Source organism: Peromyscus maniculatus, chromosome 2 (genome assembly GCF_049852395.1).
Source record: "Peromyscus maniculatus bairdii isolate BWxNUB_F1_BW_parent chromosome 2, HU_Pman_BW_mat_3.1, whole genome shotgun sequence".
Lineage (NCBI taxonomy): Eukaryota > Metazoa > Chordata > Mammalia > Rodentia > Cricetidae > Peromyscus > Peromyscus maniculatus.
The window spans coordinates 81,783,425-81,806,113 of NC_134853.1; the positions used below are offsets into that span (position 1 = coordinate 81,783,425).

The window sequence follows — 22,689 nt, forward strand, 5'->3', positions numbered from 1 at the left end:
TTGTCTCAAGAAAAATAAAACAAAATAAATAAATAAGAAAGAGAGGTAAAGACGAAGAAAGGAAGACCAATTTATGGACTAGAAAGATGGTTCAGTGGTCAGAGCACTTTGCTGCTCTTGCAGAGGACTGGAATTTGTTTCCTAGTACCCACATGAAGACTCACAGCTTCTGGTCCTGACACCCTCTTCTGGCCTCCACAGACATCCAAACACACATGTATTTACAGAGAGAGAGAGAGAGAGAGAGAGAGAGAGAGAGAGAGAGAGAGAGAGAGAGAAAACAAATCTTTGAAAGCAAAACAAAAGCTTACTAAGCTGTCCAGGTTGTTTTGTGCAGAGTTCCTCTTTCTCAAGGTAACTGGAAGGTCTAAATATGCTGAAAAGTCTCCATATCAGCCTGACATGGTAGAGGTGGAACATACCCCAAATCCTAGCCAGTTGAAGGCTGAGGCAGGAGGATCCTGAATTTGAGGCTAACCTGAGCTACATATTGAGACTCTGCCAAGAAGGAAGGAAGGAAAGAAGGAAGGAAGGAAGGAAGGAAGGAAGGAAGGAAGGAAGGAAGGAAGGAAGGAAGGAAGGAAGGAAGGAGGGAGGGAGGGAGAGAGGGAGGGAGGGAGGGAGGAAGGAAGGAAGGAAGGAAGGAAGGAAGGAAGGAAGGAAGGAAGGAAGGAAGGAAGGAAGGAAGGAAGGAAGGAAGGAAGGAAAGCAAACACGATCTTCACATTTCTTTTGCATCCAAGGCTCAGGAGGACTGAAGAGCTCAGCTGATGCTCGCACTCCACCAACTTACATTGCACGTGGTGAGTTCAGACCTGCATGGACTTGGCCTTCAAAAGCCCCTCTTTCTCACTAACACAGGGCTTCCAAACATGGATCCTATGACTGACTGCCTGGGCCACTTGTTAAAACATAGGCTCTCAGGTGTGGGGCTAAAGCCCTGGGCTGGAGCACTTGCTGGGCACCTGTGAGCTCTGACTATAATCCCCAGCATCATTTAAAAAAGGAAAGTGCCACTCACCAGGCGGGAGCCCTGGCTGGCTGATTACAGGGCACTGGTGCCACGAGCAACCTGTTCTAGCTGGTTATTTCCAGCTCTGTCATCTCAGTGCACAAGGTGCTTTCCCAAACATTACCCCATTTGAGAGGAAGAATCTCACTGTGGTTTGGGGCCCACTTCCTGGTGCTGTATACAGTGCCTGGAGATGATTCCCAAGCAGGTGTTGGCTAGTTCCATGATCTGTGCCTCTGTTTCCTTTTCTGCAGAACCAGGATGTCCTGCTTGGCATCCTGTCCCCTAGAGCTGTAAGAAGGAAAGACCGGTCTACAGAAAGGATAGTGAATCATGCCACATGAACAGGGCATGACAGCACACACCGGCAATCTCAATACTTGAGAAGTGGAGGCAGGAGGATTAAAACTTATTCTGGATATATTAACAAAAGTGATATTATGTAGACCACCATGTACTTTTCTTTAATTAATGACACAGTCTAGAAAGGTTCCTATACTAATGTGTGTGTGTGTGTGTGTGTGTGTGTGTGTGTGTGTGTGTGTGTGTGTGTGTATCCACCCAATGGAGTGTGCTGTTGGCATTATTGCATGGTGGCATAACATTCCATCATGTGGATGTGGGTATACTTCTATTTCTGCCCTAATCACTAATAGCACATTGTGGGCACTCATTTCCCTAAGGGCCAACTAGAATAAAGAGGTCAGTGCTTAAATCAGAAGGCTCTCCTTGTGGCAAGATGACTCAAAATTTGGTCTGAGGCTGGGCCCCAGGATCTCTCTGGGTGTGAATATTCCTCCTAAGACATTTTACATAAAATCATGAATAAAGGTGCCCATTAGCACCAAGGAAATAATTTCTACAAACCCACAATGATTGAGATGTGAATTTATTGAATAAATCACCACCTTTTCTTTTCTCAGCATCAAGAGGTAAAAAAATTATTCTAAAGCCTAGAAGCCTGGATACTGAAATCCTCCTAGGGTGTGTATGGCTTCACCTTTTGTTCTTGGCCTTTTTTTTTTTTTTTTTAAAGCTAACTCCTCCATTGCCTTTGAAAGCCTTGATTCCATCTGGCTGTAATGATACTATTGGGGTAGGTAAAAATCAGTTAGTGTTGTGATGCATAGTGCTAGTCTCTTGGATGGATCTCTAAGTAAAAATTACAATCCTGAACATCTCCTTGTATGTGGAATCTTTGTGAGTCAGGTGAGATCGATGTATTAAAAGTGATACAGGGCTCAGGGTGTGGCCAAGTAATAGAGCACTTGCCTAGCATGCACCCAGGCTCTAGATCCATCCCAGCATTGAAAAGTAAGTAAACTAATTTGTGGTTAGAGAGATGGCTCAGGAGTTAGGTGTCCATGCAGCTCTTCCAGAGGACCCAAGTTCAGTTCCTAACACCCACTTCAGGGGACTCACAACTGCCTGTAACTCTAGTTCCAGAGGATTTGACACCACCTTCTGCCCTCTTTGGGCACCCACACACATGTGCATATATGCACACAGATACACACATAGAGGTAAATAAAAGCTGAAACATTAAAAGGAAGAAAGAAAAGAGAAATAGCCAATTAGCTGATTCATTGATTAGAGGTAGTATGCACACAACAACTTACCCCTGAAAGGCTGTGAGTGTAGCTCAAAGGTAGATCTCCCTGCTTAGCTTGCATGAGACCCCAGGTCCAACATCTAACACCCCCCAAATCACAAGTAATACAAGGTAGCACCTTCTTACGTTAAGGAATTTATGCTTCATGACTCTAAGAAGGTTGTATGTTCAGACTTCAGAAAACAGGGCGTATCTGCATTATAGCCCTAAATGATGCATTTGCTACCTGCAATGAGGTAAAATGCATTTAGGCTTTTTACCCCCATGTGGAATATTTTTAATTGCCTTATAAAACTCTACTGAGTTGTCTTTTATCCTGCCACAGACCTCCCAGTTAAACTGACATCTCTCTCACCTCATTAAACGGGCTCCAACTGGTAATTCTTCATCAAATTCAAAAGAAATATGAACACCACCGCCACCAAGACCCAGATCTGAAAACACTTAACCTGGGGCTGTGCTTCAAAATACAAAGAGAGCTGATGTCTAATAAAGCCTTGGCATAATGTGTTCTTTGAATCAGTGCATAAAAGCCATGGAAAAGCTTAGGGGGAGAAGTGGGTTTGATTAGATGTTATTAGATGTGTTTTCCTGAATTATTCTGCTACAGTTCATAGTGAACCCCCCAATTTTTCAGTCATTTCCTTGGCCTTGACATTCTGATCTGTCAAGGCTGTGACAGAACTCGGTTTTGCTGGTGGCCTTTAACAGAGGAATTCTGAAAATAAAAGGCTCTAAGTGCCTCCCACAGAGGGGTCCTGCCGACTTCCTGACAGGAATTCCCCAGGATTCTTTCCCAGCATCCTCTGGGACATCCAGGCACAGCTTCTCAGGGCAACAACCTCCCTGACTTAGATTCTCTAATCCCCTTGTCTGTGCCAATTAAAGCAAGCCTTGGGCTGGGCCTGTGACATAATTTTGAAAATACGTTTCAAAATGTTGACACTCTCTGAGGCAGGACCTTCCTCTCCCTTCCTCTCCTCTTCTCACTTTCCTGCTCTCCTCTTCCTCTTCTTTGTACTCCATGGGCTTGGCATCATTTGGGAAGCTCTCTCTGGTATTTTGGTTATTGTCAGGGGAAACACAGAGCTTGATGTCTGGTGTCTCTCCACCACATTCTCCACCGGACTTTTTGAGACAGGATCTCTCACCGAATCTAGAACTTGCCGGTTTCGACAAGACTGGTTGACCAGCAGTCCCCCGGGATCCACCTTTCTCCCTGGTACCCAGTCTGGGGTTCCAGATGCACATCACCATGCTTGGCTTTTTGCCTAAGTCCTGGGGGTCCAAGCAGTTTACCACAGCCCCAAGTGCTGTCTCTTTTCATAGAAACTTCTTTTGGGGGTGCCAGAGATTGAATCCAAGGCCCGATATGGGTGAGACAATGATGCACCACCGCGTCACACTCCCAGCCTCTCTCAGAAACAATAAACACCTCAGTTTGAATAGGAACTTATTAATTCCAGATACGTTGATTTGTGCAATTAATCACTTCTTTGACTTTGAAAAAACCATTTTGACTGATTTTATATAGCAATCACATGGGGCATTTGCTGCAACTCATTGTTCCTGAAATTATATGCTATTCTTGTTTGCCATCCCCCATCAATCTACAGGATTTTTGAATGACAGACCATATCTAATATTTTTCCATCTATTATGTAAGCCCAAATTACAAAAACAAAAATCTTCCAAGATGGTGGTGGTGGCAGGCGGATCTCTTTATTCCCCGCAGTGGTGGAGGCAGGCAGATCTCTATGAGTTCAAGGCCAGCGTGGTCTACAGAGTGAGTTCCAGGACAGCCAGGGCTATGAGGAGAAACAAAAACAAAAACAAAACAACAACAACAAAAATAAACTTCCTTATAAGTGTTAAAATTTTAAGGTAGGGGTGAAAGAAAAGAGGGATGGAGGAAGAGGGGAGTGTGGAGGAAGAGGGGAGGGTGGAGGAAGAGGGGAGCATGGAGGAAGAGGGGAGGGTAGAGGGAAGGAGAAGAGGGAGGAAGAGAGGGAGGGGATAGAAAGAAAGGCCTGGAGGGAGGGAAGAAGTGAAGGAAGGAAAGAAAGAAAAATCAAAGAAGGGAAAGATGTTTGATAGGTAAAGAACTCTAGATACTTTGGAACCCAAGGATAGAATGCATCTTTTGATTTGGTTGTACTATTTCGTCCATCTTTGTTTGAGGCAGGGTCTTGTTGAGAATATTTGTTTACACTGTGAAGTTGTGTCTTTGCCAAGGCACCTTCTGACTGGCTTAATAAAGAGCCGAATGGCCAATAGCTAGGCAGGAGAGGATAGGCAGCATTTCTGGGGAGGGAGAGGAAGAGGAGGAGGAATCTGGGTTTGTGGATTTCACCAGCAGACTTGGAGCAAGTTGGACGTGCCCTACCTGAGGAAAGATAAAAGCCATGTGGCAAAATGTAGATAAACAGAAGCAGGTTAATTTGAGTTATAAGAGATAGCTGGGGGCAAGCCTAAGCTAAAGGCCAAGGTTCCATAATTAATAGTAAGTCTCCGTGTCGTTATTTGGGGGATGGTGGTCCAAAGATAGTCCGACAAGAAAGCCTGCTACAGGGTCTCCTGCAGCCCAGGCTGATCTTAAACTCACTATGTACCAAAAATGATCTTAAACTCCTAAATATCTTTCCTCTGCCTCCTAAATACCAGGACTCCAAGAATGAAACACCATACCCCAGCCAGATGAGTCTTCAGGGAAAGGATACTTCTTTAGTTACTGGCCAGTACTTCTCTCAGTAGATCTCCTACTCCTCACCTTTGTTTGAAAATAGGCTATACTGGCCAGGCCGTGGTGGCACACGCCTCTAATCCCAGCACCAGGGAGGCAGAGGCAGGTAGATCTCTGAGTTCATGGTCAATCTGGTCTACAAAGGGAGTTCCAGGCCAGCCAGGGGTGTTATACAGAGAAACCCTGTTTTGGAAAGAAAGAGAGAGAGGGGGAAGGGAGGGAGGGAGGGAAGGAGAGAGGGAGGGAGGGAGGGAGGGAGGGAGGGAGGGAGGGAGGGAGGGAGGGAAGGAAGGAAGGAAGGAAGGAAGGAAGGAAGGAAGGAAGGAAGGAAGGAAGGAAGGAAGGAAGGAAGGAAGGAGAAAGAAAAAATAGGCTGTTCCCTTCTGCCATCTGTTCTCATGGTAACCAAAGGAGGCAAGTGTTTGTGGATCACATGCTCAGAGCTCATGACTAATATTCTCCAACTTCAGAGGATGCTGTGGACAGGGCCCCCATTCTCTTCTGCTTTCTCCTTTCACTCTGTCACCCCTTATAATCACGCCTCCAAATTCCATGCACCTTGAGTCCTCACATTTGTCAGGGGAATGGAACTTATCTTAACAATAATAAGCTTTGTTGTCTAGTGTTTTTCACCCCAACGGGTCACCTTCAGGACATTGTTCAGGTCAGAGACCCTTCACAGGGCCTTTGGCTGATCTCAGGAACAACACGAAGGATGTAGAGAGATTTGTCTTTTCCAACCTCAGCTGACTGTGTGCCTGTGCACCAGAGGAACCCTGCAAATCTGCTGTCAGTTCCGTTCGGTCCAGCCTCTTAATGACATGGCAAACTGATGTGGGCAGCTGCCCCTTCGACACTGGCCGTGTGGGCACATAGACCCCATCTCAGTGTCTCCGAAGATCCTGTATCACTCACTGTTCTCCATGCTGCAGCAAACCACCCGACAAAAGCAGCTTACAGGAGGGAGGGCTTGTTTTGGGCTGAGAGGGTCTAGTCCAGCATGGCCGGGAAAGCAAAGGTACGGAATACTGGTTGGTTGGCCACGTTGAGTCCACAGTCTGAACCCAGGAGATGTCTGTGCTCAGCGCCTTTTGTTGGCTTCCCCTTTTTATTCAGGCTGAGAGCCCAGATCCCAGGACGGTGCTACCCACATCTAGGGTGGGGCTTCCCCTCTCCAGTTACACCCCTCTGGGAACCCTCACAGACACGGGCAGACAGAGATGTTCTCTCCTGAGACTCTGAATCCAGACGAATGGACGATGAAGCACTAGACCTTCCTCTCCATTACTAATTGCCGCTTTCAACATCTACCAGAGGGGAGAAATATGGCGGTCTCCTCCCGGAGATCTGTACTATTACAGGATAGAAAGAATTTGGGGGAAGAAAACTCCTGACTTTCACCACTGCTTAATGTGGGATTCCTTTACAGATTTGCTGGAAGGCCTTATGCAGATAAGGGCCCCCTTGAGTGGGAGCCACATAAACACTGCCCGTATGTGATGTTACATAAGGGTACCCCATGTTGGCCCGGTCTAAACACAGACCTGGAGATGTTCTAGAGCCAACTATTCAGATTCTTGGTTGTTGCTATAGGAGCTACTGTGTAAGAAAATGGCTCCAAGTGGATGTGGTGATGGCACATGTCTGCAATCACAGCACTTGGAAGGCAGAGACAGGAGAATGGCTGCAAATTCAACTCCAACCTGGACTAGATAGTGAGCTCCAGGCCAGCCAGGGCTACATAGCAAGACCCTGTCTCAAACAAACAAACAAACAAACAAACAAACAAACAAACAAACAAGTAAAATGGCTCCCAAACTCATCTGTCTATTAAGCAGAGGTCCATAGTTCTGACTACACAGAACACAGCCAGCTCTGTCTCCCCTCAGGCAGAATCTCCCGCTGCTGCACGTCGCTTGAGTGGAGAGGTGCAGACGGGACGGTGACATGGGCAGGGATTGATGCATTTGTCGAAACTCTTTGTCTTTGGCTCACTGTGGGATGAGCACCAGCTCAGAACCCTGTAGTTCTTTGGTAACGGCTTTACTCACAGGAAAAGAAAAGGATGACATCCGCACGCTTTCTCGGCATTTTTCACATTTCCCCCACAGCACTGGGCAGTTTGTTTTCGCCTAGTGTAGGACTTACTCTCGGGCCAGTAGGGGCGATCTCTGTGGAGGTCCAGGGCTTCCTGTGGACATCTACTCCTCCCCTCTGATTCTGACAGAAGCGCCCGCCCAGGATGCTGCTCTAAGAGGAGCGGCCCTGCATCCCTGACCAAGGGCAGGTGGGGGAGGCAGAGTACTCAAAAGAATTTATTTCATGTGAGGGCCAGTGAGATGACTCAGTGGGTAAAAGCCCAAGTTTAACGACCTGAGTTTGCGTCCCCAGAACCCATGATGGAGAGAACCTACTCCTGATCTCTACACATGTGCCATGGCACACACACTTGGAGACACACACATGAATAAAAAATGGAAATAAAGGGAGGGGGCTGGGGACTTAGCTCAGTGGTGGAGCACTTGCCTCTTGTGCATGAAGCTATAACTGAGAAAGGGGGGTTGGGAGTGTTGCTAACAGGCAGGAGTCCAAGGCCGACACCATCTACTGCGCTCCCTTCTCTCCGTCCATCCGTCCATCCCCTTGCCCTCCCTTCCTCTCCATCTCTCTCCCCGGTTCTTCCTCTGCTTCAGTGTCTCAAACCAGGCAGCTTTGCATCTGTCTCCCCCATTCAGCCTTCCTCCTGTCACTAAGATTGCTTCTTCCTATTTAGTGTCCCCAATTTCTATTATAAAGGCCTGGCTACTGGGCTGGCAAGTGCTGAACTCTCTTTAAAAGGCAAGAAAGAGACAGACATGGAGCTAGCCAAAGTGGAATTCTTTTTAACCGCTGGAGGGAAGGAGGAGAAGAAGTGACATTCAGACTTTTCTCCCTGCAGTCTAGCACATCACTGAGGGAGCCTGGGTCCTTGTGAGTCATGTGTGCTCTAAGAATTCGCGTCTGTGTTCACAAGCTGAGGAAAGACGTCTTCGGGTCGAAAATGCTCTTGTGTTGCCTTGTGGATACATCCCAAATCAACTTTGGCAGTGGCTGGGGTCCAGCTCCTGACTTCTCCAGTAATCAAACCAGACTCCCAGTGGAGGTTTTAACTTTGATAACTATTGGCCTTGTCTGTTTCCAATCATACAAGCATGCTAGAATTTAAGAAAAAAGAAAAGAAAAAAACTGTATCATAAACTAATCTACCGTCTTCAGGATATCCAGCCCAGAGCTGCTCAGACTCAAATTCTTTTAACAAACCACCCCTCCTCCGCCCCACACATATCACAGACTGACTGCTGATAGCATTCAGCAACCCAGCCAAGCCTTGGAATTCATTCTGACCACCTCCTGCCTTCCCAGCCTCCATTACTCATTCTTATTTTCTCTGCAGTCTGGCTCCTGCTGCTGCTCCTACACACAGCCTTTTTAAGCTCCTGCCCAAGAAGACATCTATCCCCTCCCCATGGTATCCCTTCCTTGGGCCTGACCCTGATAGGAAGCTCTGACTTACAACCTTACCACTTACCTGGTTCTGTGAACTGCCTCTGCTCACACCAGTGTGGGTCAGGGCTTTCTCCTTTTATGCCTTTGCCTAGTGGTACCCACATGTATTCACGTGCTAAAGTTGCCATGACAACCTACCATAACATGGCCACAAGCTAGAAGGGTCACCATTTGGTCAAGGGGTCTAAGGATTACCTTCAGACCTTTCATGAACTTTACACAGAGGCTTTTTTTTTTTTTTCAAGACAGGGTTTCTCTGTGTAGTTTTGGTGCCTGCCCTGGATCTCACTCTGTAGGCCAGGCTGGCCTCGAAATCACAGAGGTCCACCTGGCTCTGCCTCCCAAGTGCTGGGATTAAAGACGTGCACTACCGCCGCCTGGCCACAGAGGCATTTTTAATTCTTTTCTATCTGTTCCAAGTGGGTTTTCTGAATGCCTGAATGAGCTCACTCTACTATGTCCCTCCAAAGCCAGAACAGAAAAGGAAGTCTGGAAAGATATCTAGAGCTTTGAGTAGACATGCCCACTTATCTAGGGAAGATTTGTGTGATAAGGAAGGCCAGAAGATGGGCCAGTGATGGAAATCCATTTACCTAGGAGAAACTCACCTCCCATATTGCCTGCCGATCCCTGAGAACAGGGCTGGACCTTTGCATCAGAGTGTCCTAGCCCCAGCCTGGCACACAACAGAAATACAAGTAGGGGACAACGTGACCATGGCTACATTTTGGAAGTTTTTGATGGATGTGAGAGAGGACACAGACCTGAGACAGGAACTTGAGAGGCTTGTGCTCTGGAGTAGGGGTGGAGAGGGTGACTCTGGAAGGTGAGAAGGAAGCATCCCCCAGGATTCTGTCTGCCACGGTTGTGGGAAAATGAACGCACACAACTCACCTGGCTGACTTTCCCAAGAATCCAAAGGCCAAATGTGACCCCCATCACCGACTGCCCTAGAGGTTTAATTATTTAACATTTTAAAAAATGTTTATGTGTGTGAATGTTTTCCGCATATGTACAGAGATTTAAGGAGTCCAGAAGAGGGCATGAGATCCCATGGAACTGGATTTAGAGTCAGTTGTGAATTGCTGCTTGGGCGCTAGGAACTGAACACTCATCCTCTGTAAAAGTGACAAATGCTCTCACCTGCTGAACCATTTCTCCAGTCCTGGAGTTTTATTTATTAGCTAAGGCATTTTCTCCAAATGGAGACTGGATCCAAGACAATGGCTTGGGTTTGAATTTGAATTTGGTTTCATAGTGTGTGTGTGTGTGTGTGTGTGTGTGTGTGTGTGTGTGTGTGTGTGTGTGTGTGTGTGTAAATATCAATTATCTTTCCACCTAAGCAAACGAGGCCGTCCAACCTGTCTGTCTGCTCAGGTGCGTGGAGAGCGTAGCAGAATTTTGTATTGGACCTGCGGAGAAACCCTACTGAAGTAGAAAACCTTACAAAAGAATAAAAGAGTAAACCAGGCTGTTAGTCTCTTGCCCCAATGGGAACTCTTTGGGGGAACAGTCCTTGAGATGCCTGTGGGTCACACAGTTGCCTGGAAGGGTCTTGATTTCTAAGCACAGGCACAGGCCTCAGAAACAACTGGTTTCAGAATGAGTTTAGACCACAAGGGTCTTCTAAAACTCATTTAAAATTGCACCAGGCAGCTTTTCTGCTCTTGCCTTCCTGTGACTGGAGTCTGTCTCCCCCTCCTAAACAGAAGGGTGCTGAGAAGACCTTTGAGAATAGAGCAGGAGATGAAACACCCAGTGTTCTGATCCAGTCTTTTGATGCTGTAGGGAAGACAGTTTTCCCCTTCAAAAGAGGCATAAGTCCTCTGGGCAGATGGAGCTAGCTTCGTGTCCACATATACGCAGGCTTGTGCACACATACACGTATGCATGTGCACACATGTATGAATATGTACATGGGCTGTGAGTGTGTAGTCTGTATGCACAAGTTCAAAGGTGCCTATGTGCATATGTTCTTAGGCAAACTACTGCATTCCCCTCTGCCTTTCCTTTTCTTGTTTTTGAGACAAGGTCTCATTCTGGGATTATAGGCACAAGCCACCATACCTGCTTGAAGTCTCATTTTTGCTGTCTACTTATTTCATAAAAATTAAACAATAATGGTGCCTACTTTTTTCTTTAACTTGGGTTCTGTTGTTGTTTTAAGATTTACTTACTAATAATTTTATTTATATGTATGGCGTATGTATGCCACATATGTGTGTGTCTGAGGAGGCCAGATGGGGGCGTCCTATCACCTTGAGCTGGAGTGGGCACTGAGAACTGAACTGAAGTCTCGGGTCCTTGCCAACAGCAGCAAGAGTTCTCAACTACTGAGACATCCCCAGGCCCCTGCGTTTCTTTGAGACAGAGTCTTGTGCATCCCGGGCTCTCTTCAAGGTCTCAGTGTAGCCTAGGATGCGACTGCACTCCTGATTCTCCTGCCTCTACCTACCAAACGCTGGGTTTATGTGGTGCCGGTAATGGAACCCGAGCTCTGTGGATAAAAGGCAAGTACTACATCCCCAGCCCAACAGCTCCTATGTTTTTAAAAATATTATTAATGAAACGATATGTATGAAATACAGAACAATGAAGACACATGACAGACACTGATGAAGCAATAGCTATTTTTATGGACAGCGTCATTCCTCCTCACCTCATGCTTAGAGGAAGAGGGTCAGGCAGAAACGGCAAACTGCCTTCTCATCCCAGGTACCATGTGGAGAGCGTGCCCTGGGCTCTCTGTTGGGTTTCTAACGCCAAGCTGAAGCTCAGAGGCCCAGGATGCTTTCATATGCTTCATCCTTTCTGTCTTCCTAGAGCTCTGCTCTTCTGCTTTCCTCTGCAAACTAGATTGTCCTAGATTCCGGGAGCACTGTGTCCTGGAGCTCTGTGTGTGTGTTGGTGTATGTGTGTATGTATTTTAGTGTGTGTATGCATGTGTGTATGTCAGTGTTTGCATGTATGTGTGCATATGTGTGCATTTTAGTATGGGTGTATGTAAGTATATGCATGCATATGTGTGCATGTCTATGTTCATGTGTGTGTTTTAATGTGTGCATATGTATGTGAGTGTATGCATATTCGTGTGTGTGCATGTGAGTATGTATACAGTGACACATTAGTGAGTGATTGTGTGTGTGTGTGTGTGTGTGTGTGTGTGTGTGTGTGTGTGTGTGTGTAGGTCAAAGAACAACTTCACATATCATTTCTCAGGCACCCTCCATCTTGTATTTTGAAACCATATCTCATTGGCCTCCAACTCTCTAGTAGACTAGACTAGACTGGCTCAATAGCCAGCCCCAGGGATCTGCCTGTCACTGTAAGCTAGGACTATAGGCATGCCACCACCATGCTTAATGTGTTCTGAAGCAAGCTCTCTCTCTCTCTCTCTCTCTCTCTCTCTCTCTCTCTCTCTCTCTCTCTCTCTCTCTCTCTCTCTTTCTCCGCCCCCCCTCTCTCTCACTGTTTGAATCCTGGTTGCCACAGAGCATCCCCTAAGTCCTATGTGAACATTTGTTGAGTCACGTGGGCCTGAACCTGGGGCCCGCCTGGGTGTGTGTGCTCCAGGGACCCCGCGGTTGAAATCTTTTCTATTCATAGTAGCAATCTCAACTGGTAACTATGTATATTTATTTCCTACATTTTGGTCTCCAAACTAGACTTGATTAGCAGTCTTCTGTGTTACAGTTAGCCCTGGAGTGAGGCCCTGCTGAGGGGTCGGTGTGCTTTAACAACTAAGAAACTGATTGCATATTGATTCTTCTGTTTCCCTGCTAGACTGGAAGCCACAGCAGGGGGCCTTTTGTGTTTGTTGGATGGGTTACTAAACTGTCTGCAAGGAACAGTTACTTAGTAAATGAGGATGTAATTAAAGCAGTGATAACAAATTTCCTTCCAGTTGAGCTTTGAGAACTCAGACACCAGCCTGACATGAAGCCCCAGGGAATCCCCTCTCTTTGGATCTTCTTTTCCACCGTGTCCTCAAGAATCCTGTTCCCATCTCTAAAGACAAGCAAAACACTCATCATGGGGTTTTAGCAAAGTTTATAGGATAGACAAACAGCCTATGTGCTCAGAAACATTGATTCCGTAAGAAGCTAGGCAGGAGGATCTCCGTTATTTGGGGACCAGCCCTGGGCTGTAGAGTGAGACCTTGTCTCACAACAAAAACAGGGCTGGAGCAATGGCTCAGAAGTAAGGGCACTTACTGCTCTTGCAGAGGCCCTGAGTTTGGTTGCCAGCATCCACACACACATGGTGGTCTACAACCATCTATCTGTAATTCCGTTCCAGAAGCTCTGATGCTTTCTCTGCCCTCCATGGGCACTAGTACACATACATGAGTGGTACACATACACATATGCAGGCAAAACACTCATCCACGCCAAATAAAAATAAATCTTGCCGAGTATGATGGCACGTGCCTTTAATCCCAGCACAAGGGAAGCAGAGACAGGCAGATTTCCATGAGTTCAAGGACAGCCTGGTCAGCATAGTGAGTTCCAAAACAGCCAGGGCTATGTAGAGAGTCTGTGTCTCAAACACACACACACACACACACACACACACACACACACACACACCAAAAAAAAAAAAATAAATAAATAAAAATAAAAATAAAAACAACTAAATACATCTTTAAACACATGGATATTTTTACCACTTGCTAGCTCAATACTTTTCAGACTCAGTTTTCTCATCTGCAAAGTGGGGATAATGTTGTATCTGGCTGATGGGGTTATAGGAGGCGTAAGTGAAACACACACATAGGCAAATCCTTGTCCCACGTATCTCTTGGGTAGAGTTTGGCTGCCATGTTGGTGAATAAAATCTATGATGTCAAAAGGGCACAGGACAACGGAATGAGAAAAGATAAAAAAGGAAGGACATGACTGCTCCTGCGACTCTTCTGTCGATGAGGGGAGCACAGCCAGAGACATCTGGAAGAGTCCAGAGTGACCACGCCCCTGAGCCAGGGATGTGAGGAAAGGGGAGAGTCAGGAGGGTAAAGGGTGGACGAAAGGGCTGGGTAACCAAATGCCTGTATTATGTAGGGAAGGGCAGCTGGGGGGAGGGCAGACCAGCCCCTGGCTGGAGAAGTTCAGGGTAGAGGGCACAGATTGCCAGTCACACCCTCTAACAGGTAGGGACTGAGGGATGCTGGGAAAACCTGGCTGCCAGGTCCTCTCTGATATGTTAAATAGGCACCTCAGTTGTCTGCCCCAGGTTTGAGACCTAACAACAACCTGGCAAGCTATAGACTTTTCTTTGGTGGTTTATTTTGCTTGTTTTAGGTTTTTGGTTTGTGGAGGAAGTGTTTTTGAGGTTGTTTTTAAACACTCTGTAGCTCAGGATGGCCTAGAACTCACAACCTTCCTTCCTAGTTGAGACCCCTCAGGCTGGCATTACAGATGTGAGCCACCACAGCCTCCTCAGAGGCACCTAGGGAGGCTTCCCCTCTCAGGTAGGGTAGAAAGGTAGAGGTAGAAAGTGAGGTCCAACAACCGCTAGGCCATTTGGAGGAAAACCCTTTATCATTTAAGAGGTGAAGCTTCCTTCTCCACCCCAGTGAACCCTCCAGGTTAAGAGGCGTCCTGGAGGAGGAAGGCCCCTGCCTCAATTGCTTCTACAGGCTCTCTCGGGGCCTGGCATCACCATCCGCCCCAAGCAGGAGAAAGCTGGGCCTCAGGAAGGATGAGACACTACCTGGAATAGGTCAGGCTGGGTGGGTGACATCCTGCTCTACTCCCCCAAACCCTGGGCAGGGCTTCCCACCCAGAGGAAGCAGGCCCCATCAGCTTATCCTCGGGTGAGGCTTCCGAGAGCCAGTGTTTAAAGGCAAATCATTGTTCTGAAGTTCCGCTAATTTTTTTTGTAACCACCCAGCTGAGAACTCCTCCAAGAACAGAATGAGATGTTTTTAAAATCCTAGGAGCCAAAGGCAATTAAGAGGAAGATAAATTCTGAGGCTCTCCACACAGAGGCTCAGATGAGGATGAGAATGAAAATGGTGGAACATGGCCCCTAAGACCAGTCTTCTCTGACAGAGCACAATGATTTCCTATTTCCCAGTGAGCTCATCTTCTCCTTGGGTTGGTAGACTTTGTACCCCAGGAAGAAGCCTGGGATGGGAGAGAGACAACTCTTCTCTGTCAAGGGACAGCCTCAAAGCACTGCTTGTGGGACCTGGACAGGCTCTTTCCTCCTCAGAAGCACAGAGTTCAAAGGTCTGACTGTACACTTCCCGTGGCTCTTTGGATGCCAAGGTCATTGGGTTGATGAAGAGGAGAAAAACTGCAATGAATTAAGATCTGAATCAATAACTGTGATGGATCATCTAAAGCTGTGGAGAAGGGATCCAGAAAGTCTCAGTGAACAAGAGAGTCGCTGTAGTGCTCAAGGGCCTTCTACGGTCTCCTCTACGCTTACCATACCCCTAATTATGTAAGTCATCACTGGGAGCCTTAATTCTCCACCCTGTTTGTGGCTCAGCTGGCCCTCAGTTCACAGCAGCTGTCCTATGAGCTTGACCTTGTGCCGTGGTGGGACTGTGACCATGAGAAGGGGCTGCAGGAGCGGAGAACTCATCGGGTTCCTTGCAGAGAAACAACAACAAAGTCTGCAGCCTTGAAGCCTCTTCCGTTCTCATTCAGTGTGGGCTAATGAGCTTGCATGGGGTACTGGACTCACTGGGCCCACTCAGGGATGGGGCTGGTGAGTGGCAGACTCTATCCTGAAAGCACTCCAGGTCACGCACACACACACCCCTGGTGATTTATATCTATCTGTTGATAGATAGCATCTCCATGTGGTCCCTACCTGAAGGTCTTTTCCCAGCCCTGGAGCATGAGGCCAACCATTATGGGCTGTCATTATTTTGGCCTTGAATGCATCGGCTGAGACATGGGACTTTTCCCTCTGCCGTTAGCTTCATCCTTCTTTCCTCTTTTGAGTACTGCCAAGTTCCTGCTCCCCAAACTGACCATCCTAAGTTAACCCTTCTCATTGGAATAAAACCAAGTCTATATCAGGCCCAGGACCTGCCACGGGTGCTTATAAGCTAATGGATATGGGGCCAGTGAGGCAGCCTTGATAGCAAAGAATGGAGACACACACAGGGCTCTCCCGACTCATGTCCCCAGAAATGAGGCTGAAGGTCAGAACTGTGAGCTCTGCCAATGCAAAATACAAGTCTTGCTCCAAAAAGAATAAAAGATAGTGTATTCTGAGCCAAATGAGTGGCCGTGGACTGAGAACACAGATTCGGCTTGCCCTGAATGACATGACTCACCATGGAAGCAGCTATATGAACTTCTAGGGCCATAAGATAAGGGACAGGCACAAACCAGTGCATTTAACACCACACTGGTGAGGACAAGGAGTAGGCAGGTCACAGCAGCATATCTCTGCTGTAGATCTGAGGTGTTATCTGTTGAGTGCTCAGCGTTAGGGGTCTGGGAAACTGATGGGGTTTTTGTGGTTGTTCTGTTTTTGTTTTTAGTTACTACATCCAAAAGTTTTACCTCATAGTCAAAGAATATTAAGTCAGGCAGAGACGCGGGTGATAAATGGCTATTAAGAAGATTAAAGATAGACCAGGATAATTTTGGTTCTTGGACTTGCAACACTCCCACTTACTACAATCAGCTCTGATCAGACATTATTAGTCTGCAGAATCGTCAGCGAAAGTGTCAGGACCTCGGTCCCCAACCCCCAGTGAGGATCGAGACACCATTGTAGGGCTGAGGTTAGACACTGCCATAGAAGGCTTGGTCCTGGAGGGCTGAGTCCCAAAAGGGCCTGAGTTAGTCCTGCGTTCAAATATGCATTTCTCACTAGCGATCTACACGCTTGTCATCTCCTGACGGGCTGACTACACTGGCTAATCATCAAAGAATGGTCATCGCCTTTCTTTCTCGCTGGCCAAGAACCCACTTTGCACATTTGTTCCTCTTCTAGGTAGCCATGTGCCGAGACCCTCCCCACCCCGGAGGTGGATCTGGGAAGTTTTGATATGCTTAATCTCTTTCCCGTGACTGGTTTAGGACTAGGTTCACATTGCATTTTGAGAATCAGCTGGGGTACCGATTGCTTTAAGAGAAGGCTTCTCTCAACGGTGAAGGGAAGTTGGACATGGTGGTGCAGGACTGTAATTCCAACACGCAGGATGCTGAGGCAGGAGGATCAGAAGTTCAAGGCCTACCTGGGCTACCCAAAGGAACAACAACAACAACAACAAAATGAATTTAAGTAAGGAGGGAAATTCTTCCCCTTTCTGAGTTCTGGACATTTTCATGACTCATGGTGCTTCTGTGACCTTCTCAGGAACAGAGGAAGGCCAAAAGAATTACAGAGCTTGACTAGTGTAATAGGGCCAGAGACTCGGCCACCTCTAATGCCATCCTAGCTCGAGACTTTATGTTACACCAACCAATGTGTCTTCTGGTTTTTTGTTTGTTTGTGGGTGTTTTGTTTTGAGACAGGGTCTTACTATGTATCCCTGGCTGATCTAAAACTCACTATGTAGACCACGTTGACCTCAGACTCACGGAGATCCACTTGCCTCCTCCCTCTGAGAGCTAGGATTAAAAGCATGTCTTTAATAGCTCTGTCTTCTATTTTTAAATCCTCCACTTACTAACCTATCGCCTGCATCCTCAAACACCCTGAATGACATTCCCACTGAGGGTAACAATGGAGACATCACTTTGTTGTTTCCGCAGTCGATCTCAGCTCCTATATGTCTGAGCCATCTCCCACCCCCCTCTTTCCCTGTTTGTACTAACAATGACCCAAATGAAGTTACCCCATGCTTACCCTGAGTCCCCTAAGTGGCTGCACCCCCAAGACCTCTTCACTGATGCCATGTTATCATCATCGGTCAGGGTTACAATGTCTCCACGTGTTCAAACACACAAAGCTATGTTATCTACCGGCTGCTGTATTCCAGTCCTCTGCCTGCTGCCTGCTCCCGGCCCAGGTCCCTCTCCCAACAGATCATCCTGAGTCCCTGGCTTCTCCCAGACTTGGCTGTTTCATTTCAGCTGCTCTGCCCTGTCAGCTCTCTCACACACACGCTCAACAGTGTAATCAGCAGCGGAAGAGCCATGTGAGACAGCAGAGCCCGGTCAGTGCCTGCAGATGGGGGAAGGTCAGTGGCCGGGAACGAGCTCTCACTCATCTGACTCTAGCCAGGTGAGAAGATGCGACAAAGCGATAAGGAATCGGTCACAGCCATGGATTCCTTTGTGCCTGAGACACCTTTCTAAAACGGTCCCCGATGGAGTATGCATAAGTACAGTGAGCCACAGGATGACGGCTCTCTGTATCTCTAACAACAAGGAAATGAAAACTTAGTGTTGCTGGGAGGGAGATGGGTTTTTTTTTCCCCCTGAAAGTTTGATCTGTTCTTTGAAACATGGAATAAAAAAATACAAAGGTATTTTTAGATTGTAGAAATAATATCAAATATTGTTTCTCTTCTCAGAGAAGTTATAAATAAAAATTGGAGCAATGACATGTTAAGCGAGTTTGGCTAGCACAGGGCCCTGGCCTGGGTTCACCCTTCAGCACTGAGGGAGTGGGGGTGGGGCTGAGCTGTAAAAAGGCAGCATGAGAGGAAAGTGGTTGTTTAAAAGCCCCTCATGGATGCCAGAGGTGGTGGTAATCCCAGTATTCAGGTGATATCAGAGGATCAGACATCCAAGATCACCCTACCTATGTATGAGTTCAAGGCCGATGTGAGTTACATGAGACCCCATCTCAGAAACCCAACAAACAAGGGCTGAAGAGATAGTTCAGTAATTAAGGGTATTCGCTGCTCTGACAAAAGACAAGAGTTCAAATCTTAGTACCCCTGTCAGGTATCTCCAAACCATCTGAACCTCCAGCTCCAGGGGATCCAATGCCCTCTTCTGGCCTCTTTGGACACTCCATCCCTGCCATACACACACTTGTAAATCAATAAAATAATTTTTAAAACAAAACCAAAAAAAAGTAGTTTATGGAGATGGGCCTATTGGCTCATGCTAATACTTGAAGACTGAGGCAGGAGCATTGCTTTGACCTCAGTTGAGATCAGTTGAATCTACAGAGTGAATTTTAGAAGAACATAAGTTATAATGAGGCCCTATCTCAAAAAGCTAAAGTGAGGGTCACTTTATATCGAAATACAGTGTTTGTGTGTGCATGCATGTATAATAGAGTTCAAGACTTAGGTCAAATTATTCCAATATCTTCTTCATATAAAAGGAGATTGTACTTTGTAACTAATAATTGCAGTGTGTGTGTGTGTGTGTGTGTGTGTGTGTGTGTGTGTGTGTGTGTGTCTGGAATGTCTTTTAACATTCCACATCTGAGCTTTTTGAGCATTTGTTCAATAGTAATTAGTCATGGATCTTGGTGGGATGGAAAGTCTTCTCTGGAACTCACAGAAGCATGAGTAAGGGGTTATTTACAGCATCACAGGCACTTTACCAGTGGCTGCATCACTGAAGAAAATGTCTCTCCCTCCCCCTGCAACCATCAACTGCCTGTGGCTCCTCAGGAAGGAGTGGAGCCTCATAAGATCCAGCCTCTTCCATGGTGGAATGTTGGCCAGCCCAGTCTTGTACAGGTCTCCTGAAATAATCACAGCTGCTGTGAGTGCCATGGTCATCTCCTTCGGGGGAGTCAGCATTCCACAACATCCTTGGGCCCTTCCTTCAATTTGTACATTCTTTCCTTTCCTCCTCCTCATCCCTGATATTTCCTGAGCCTTGGAAGGAGTGATAGAGATGTCCCATTTAGGGCTGAACATTCAGCAATTGCTTGTTCTCAGTATTTTGAGCAGTCATGAAGCTCTGCAGCAGCTGTGACCCACTGCACGTAAGAAGCTTTTCTGACCAAAGCTGATCTATGGGCACAGATACGAATATACAGAAGGGGCAGCAACATGGCCGACTTAACATGTCCAACAACAGCAATAGCTTCCCAGCTAGAGCTCATGATCTTCCTAGCCAGGAGCTTTTGACCAGATTTACAATGCCAGATGTGAATTCCTTCCTGTGCAGCAAGGCCTCAAATCTAACCAGGAAGTGGTTGGTTACCCCTAAGGGTCATGCCACTACTGCACCAGTGGAGACTCACGTTTTTATAACTGGAAGATCCATAAAGTTGCTTTGTTTTCCAAACACAGTTTTTTTTGGTTTGTTTGTTTGTTTGTTTTTGTTTTTTTCAAGACAGAGTTTCTCTGTGTAGCTTTGCGTCTTTCCTGGAACTCACTTTGGAGACCAGGCTGGCCTCAAACTCACAAAGATCCACCTGCCTCTATCTCCCGAGTGCTGGGATTAAAGGCATGCACCACCACCGCCCCCAAACACAGTTTTCTACATGAAAGAATTTCACGTCCAGCTTTTAAAACAGTATTCCTTGGGCTGGAGAGATGACTCAGCGATTAAGAGTGCTTGTTGCTCTTGCAGAAGACCTGGGTTCGGTTCCCAGCACCCACATGGTGGGTCACAACCATCTGCAATTTTACTCCCAGCGGAGGCCAATGCCCTCTTCTGATCTCTGTGGTCTGTGAGCATCAGTATTTCTATCCTCATATCACTATGAACATTTTAAAAACTAGAATGCCACATCCATTTTCTCTTGCTCTTTTTATGGGACATGAGACAGGGTCACTCTGTGGCCCTGACTGGCCTGGAACTCACTTTGTAGAAATGCTATGTAAACCTTTGAAGTAGACTTTGAAGTTTGGACAATCTTCTCACTGCTGCCTATGGAGTGCTAGTATTAGGGGCATGCTTTGCCATATCTACCTCAGGAATAAAACCATCTCTTGCCAAATATCTGCATTTGCCGATAGCCTGACAACATAAGAAAGGAGCCAAGCCCATCATGGTGGTGCACACCTCTAACCCCAGCACCAACAGGAGGAGAGTGGGAGGGAGTTCGAGGCCAACTGGGCTACGTCAAGAATTCCAGGCTAGTCTGGGTGACATAGCAAGACTCTGTCTCCAAACAATGAAGCTAAAATAAATAAATAAAAACATGGTATGTACTCACTCCTAAGTGGATACTAGATATAAAGCAAAGGACAATGAGACTGCAACCCACAGATCCAGGGAGGCTCCATAGCAGGGGGGACCCTAGGATGACTGTGGCTTATAATAAGTTTTGATTTTACTCAATCATTGGGCAAGCATCAGTGAAACATTTCTCTATTAGGATAAGAATTTGTACTGTATCAAGCTGATGATAGAAATAATAATAATAAAATTAAATTAAAAAAACATGACAGTAAATGACTGGTTATTTCTGGTGTGTATGTGGAACTGAAAATAGGAACTAATGTAGAGTTATTTAGTTGTTGCTTTGTGGATTTTTTTTTTTTTTAATATTTGGAGACAGGATCTCAGTAAGTTATTTAGGCTGTCTTTGACCTTGCTGTTATTCCAGGCTGTTGTGAGACTCGTAATCCCCCTGCTGAGTGCCAGGCTTACAGGTGTAGCCCACCATGCCCGGCACTGGAGTCACTTCTGTTGGGTACTGAAGTAGGTGTGTGTATTTCTGTGCTTGGGGTTCACTCTAAGCCCCAAGTGGGGCCTCAGTGTGAGGCTTGTATGCCTATGGAAATCATTCTAGCCCCTTCCAGATTCTAGGATTACAATACAGTTGAGGCTTGGTGGTACAAGCTTGTAATACCAACCCTGGGGAGGGGGGATGGAACGAGGGGGCTCGAGGCCAGCCTCTGCTACACAGCAAGTTCCAGGCAAGCCTGAGCTACCAAAGACCATATTTCAAGGAGTAACAAAAAGATACAGGGCTTGAACAGGACTCCAAAGTTGGAAATTAGGTAAAAACAAAGGATGTGCCAACTGACTGTACCTTGGAAAGGAAACTTTGTCGGTAACCAGCAGCCAACAGGTAGATCTGGAGCCACATGCTAGTTCCCACTCATTGTAAACCCTTACAAGTCATGTGGGGTTTAATCTGCAAAATAACAGCTGTTGCAGCTTTCCATCAGTTGGGACAAATCCATTTGCTCAAATGCCCCCCTTTTTTTTCCAGCATCTGGGTGGTCCGGTGCACTGCTACAGGGGGATGAAGCAACTGCAGATCCCATAGGAACCGACGCAGACATGGCCATTGAGGTAAGACCTTTCTCGGGTGACTTCTCCAAGGTCATCTGTACGTCAGAGTGAGGCAGTGGCTTGTTCCCTTGGCCCTGCTGACCTGCTCTCTACTGAGGCAAACAGACACAGGGTTTCCTGAAATCTGGGAGCAGACAAAAAAAGCTTTTTAAAATCTTGTTACATTTTTATTTATTTTGTGTAACTGTGGGTGTGCGTGAGCGGTCCTGTAATGTGTCAGGACACAAGTGTGGAGGTCAGAGGACACAACTTGGAGGAGTCAGTTCTCTCCTTCCACCGTCTGTGTTCTGAGGAATGAATTAAAATGTCAAGTTTGGCTGCAAGCACCTTTACCTGCTGAGCCATCTCACTGGCCCTCGGAAAGTTTCTGAAAGCCAAAAATCGATGTCTTGATCTCCAGTGGGCCTGCTGTAGGGTATTCATGAACGTCTAAGAATAGGCTAAGTTCAAACTGTAGCCTCCATGGGGTCAGAGCAGCAGCCATGACTATTCCGAGCTTTGAGAAGTCCGGCCCCACTGTGCATTGTGCAGAAAGGTCATGGAGGCACAGGGCAGCTTTGGTTCAGACTCAAGATTTCCAGTGATGTCAGCAGGAAGGCAGCACATGGCCCACTCAGGCAGGAATAGTGATGGC

General features: G+C 46.7%; 1 protein-coding gene across 8 annotated transcripts in view; it reads left to right on the plus strand.

The window, feature by feature from the left end:
- Palm2akap2 (PALM2 and AKAP2 fusion) overlaps positions 1-22,689 on the plus strand; it is a 477,882-nt gene that overhangs the window by 316,972 nt on the left and 138,221 nt on the right. For all 8 annotated transcript variants that reach the window (XM_016003786.3, XM_016003787.3, XM_006985282.4 and 5 more), the window contains one exon: positions 21,973-22,055. In XM_016003786.3, coding sequence (XP_015859272.1) covers positions 21,973-22,055 — 83 coding nt within the window. The remainder of the gene's footprint in view (positions 1-21,972; positions 22,056-22,689) is intronic.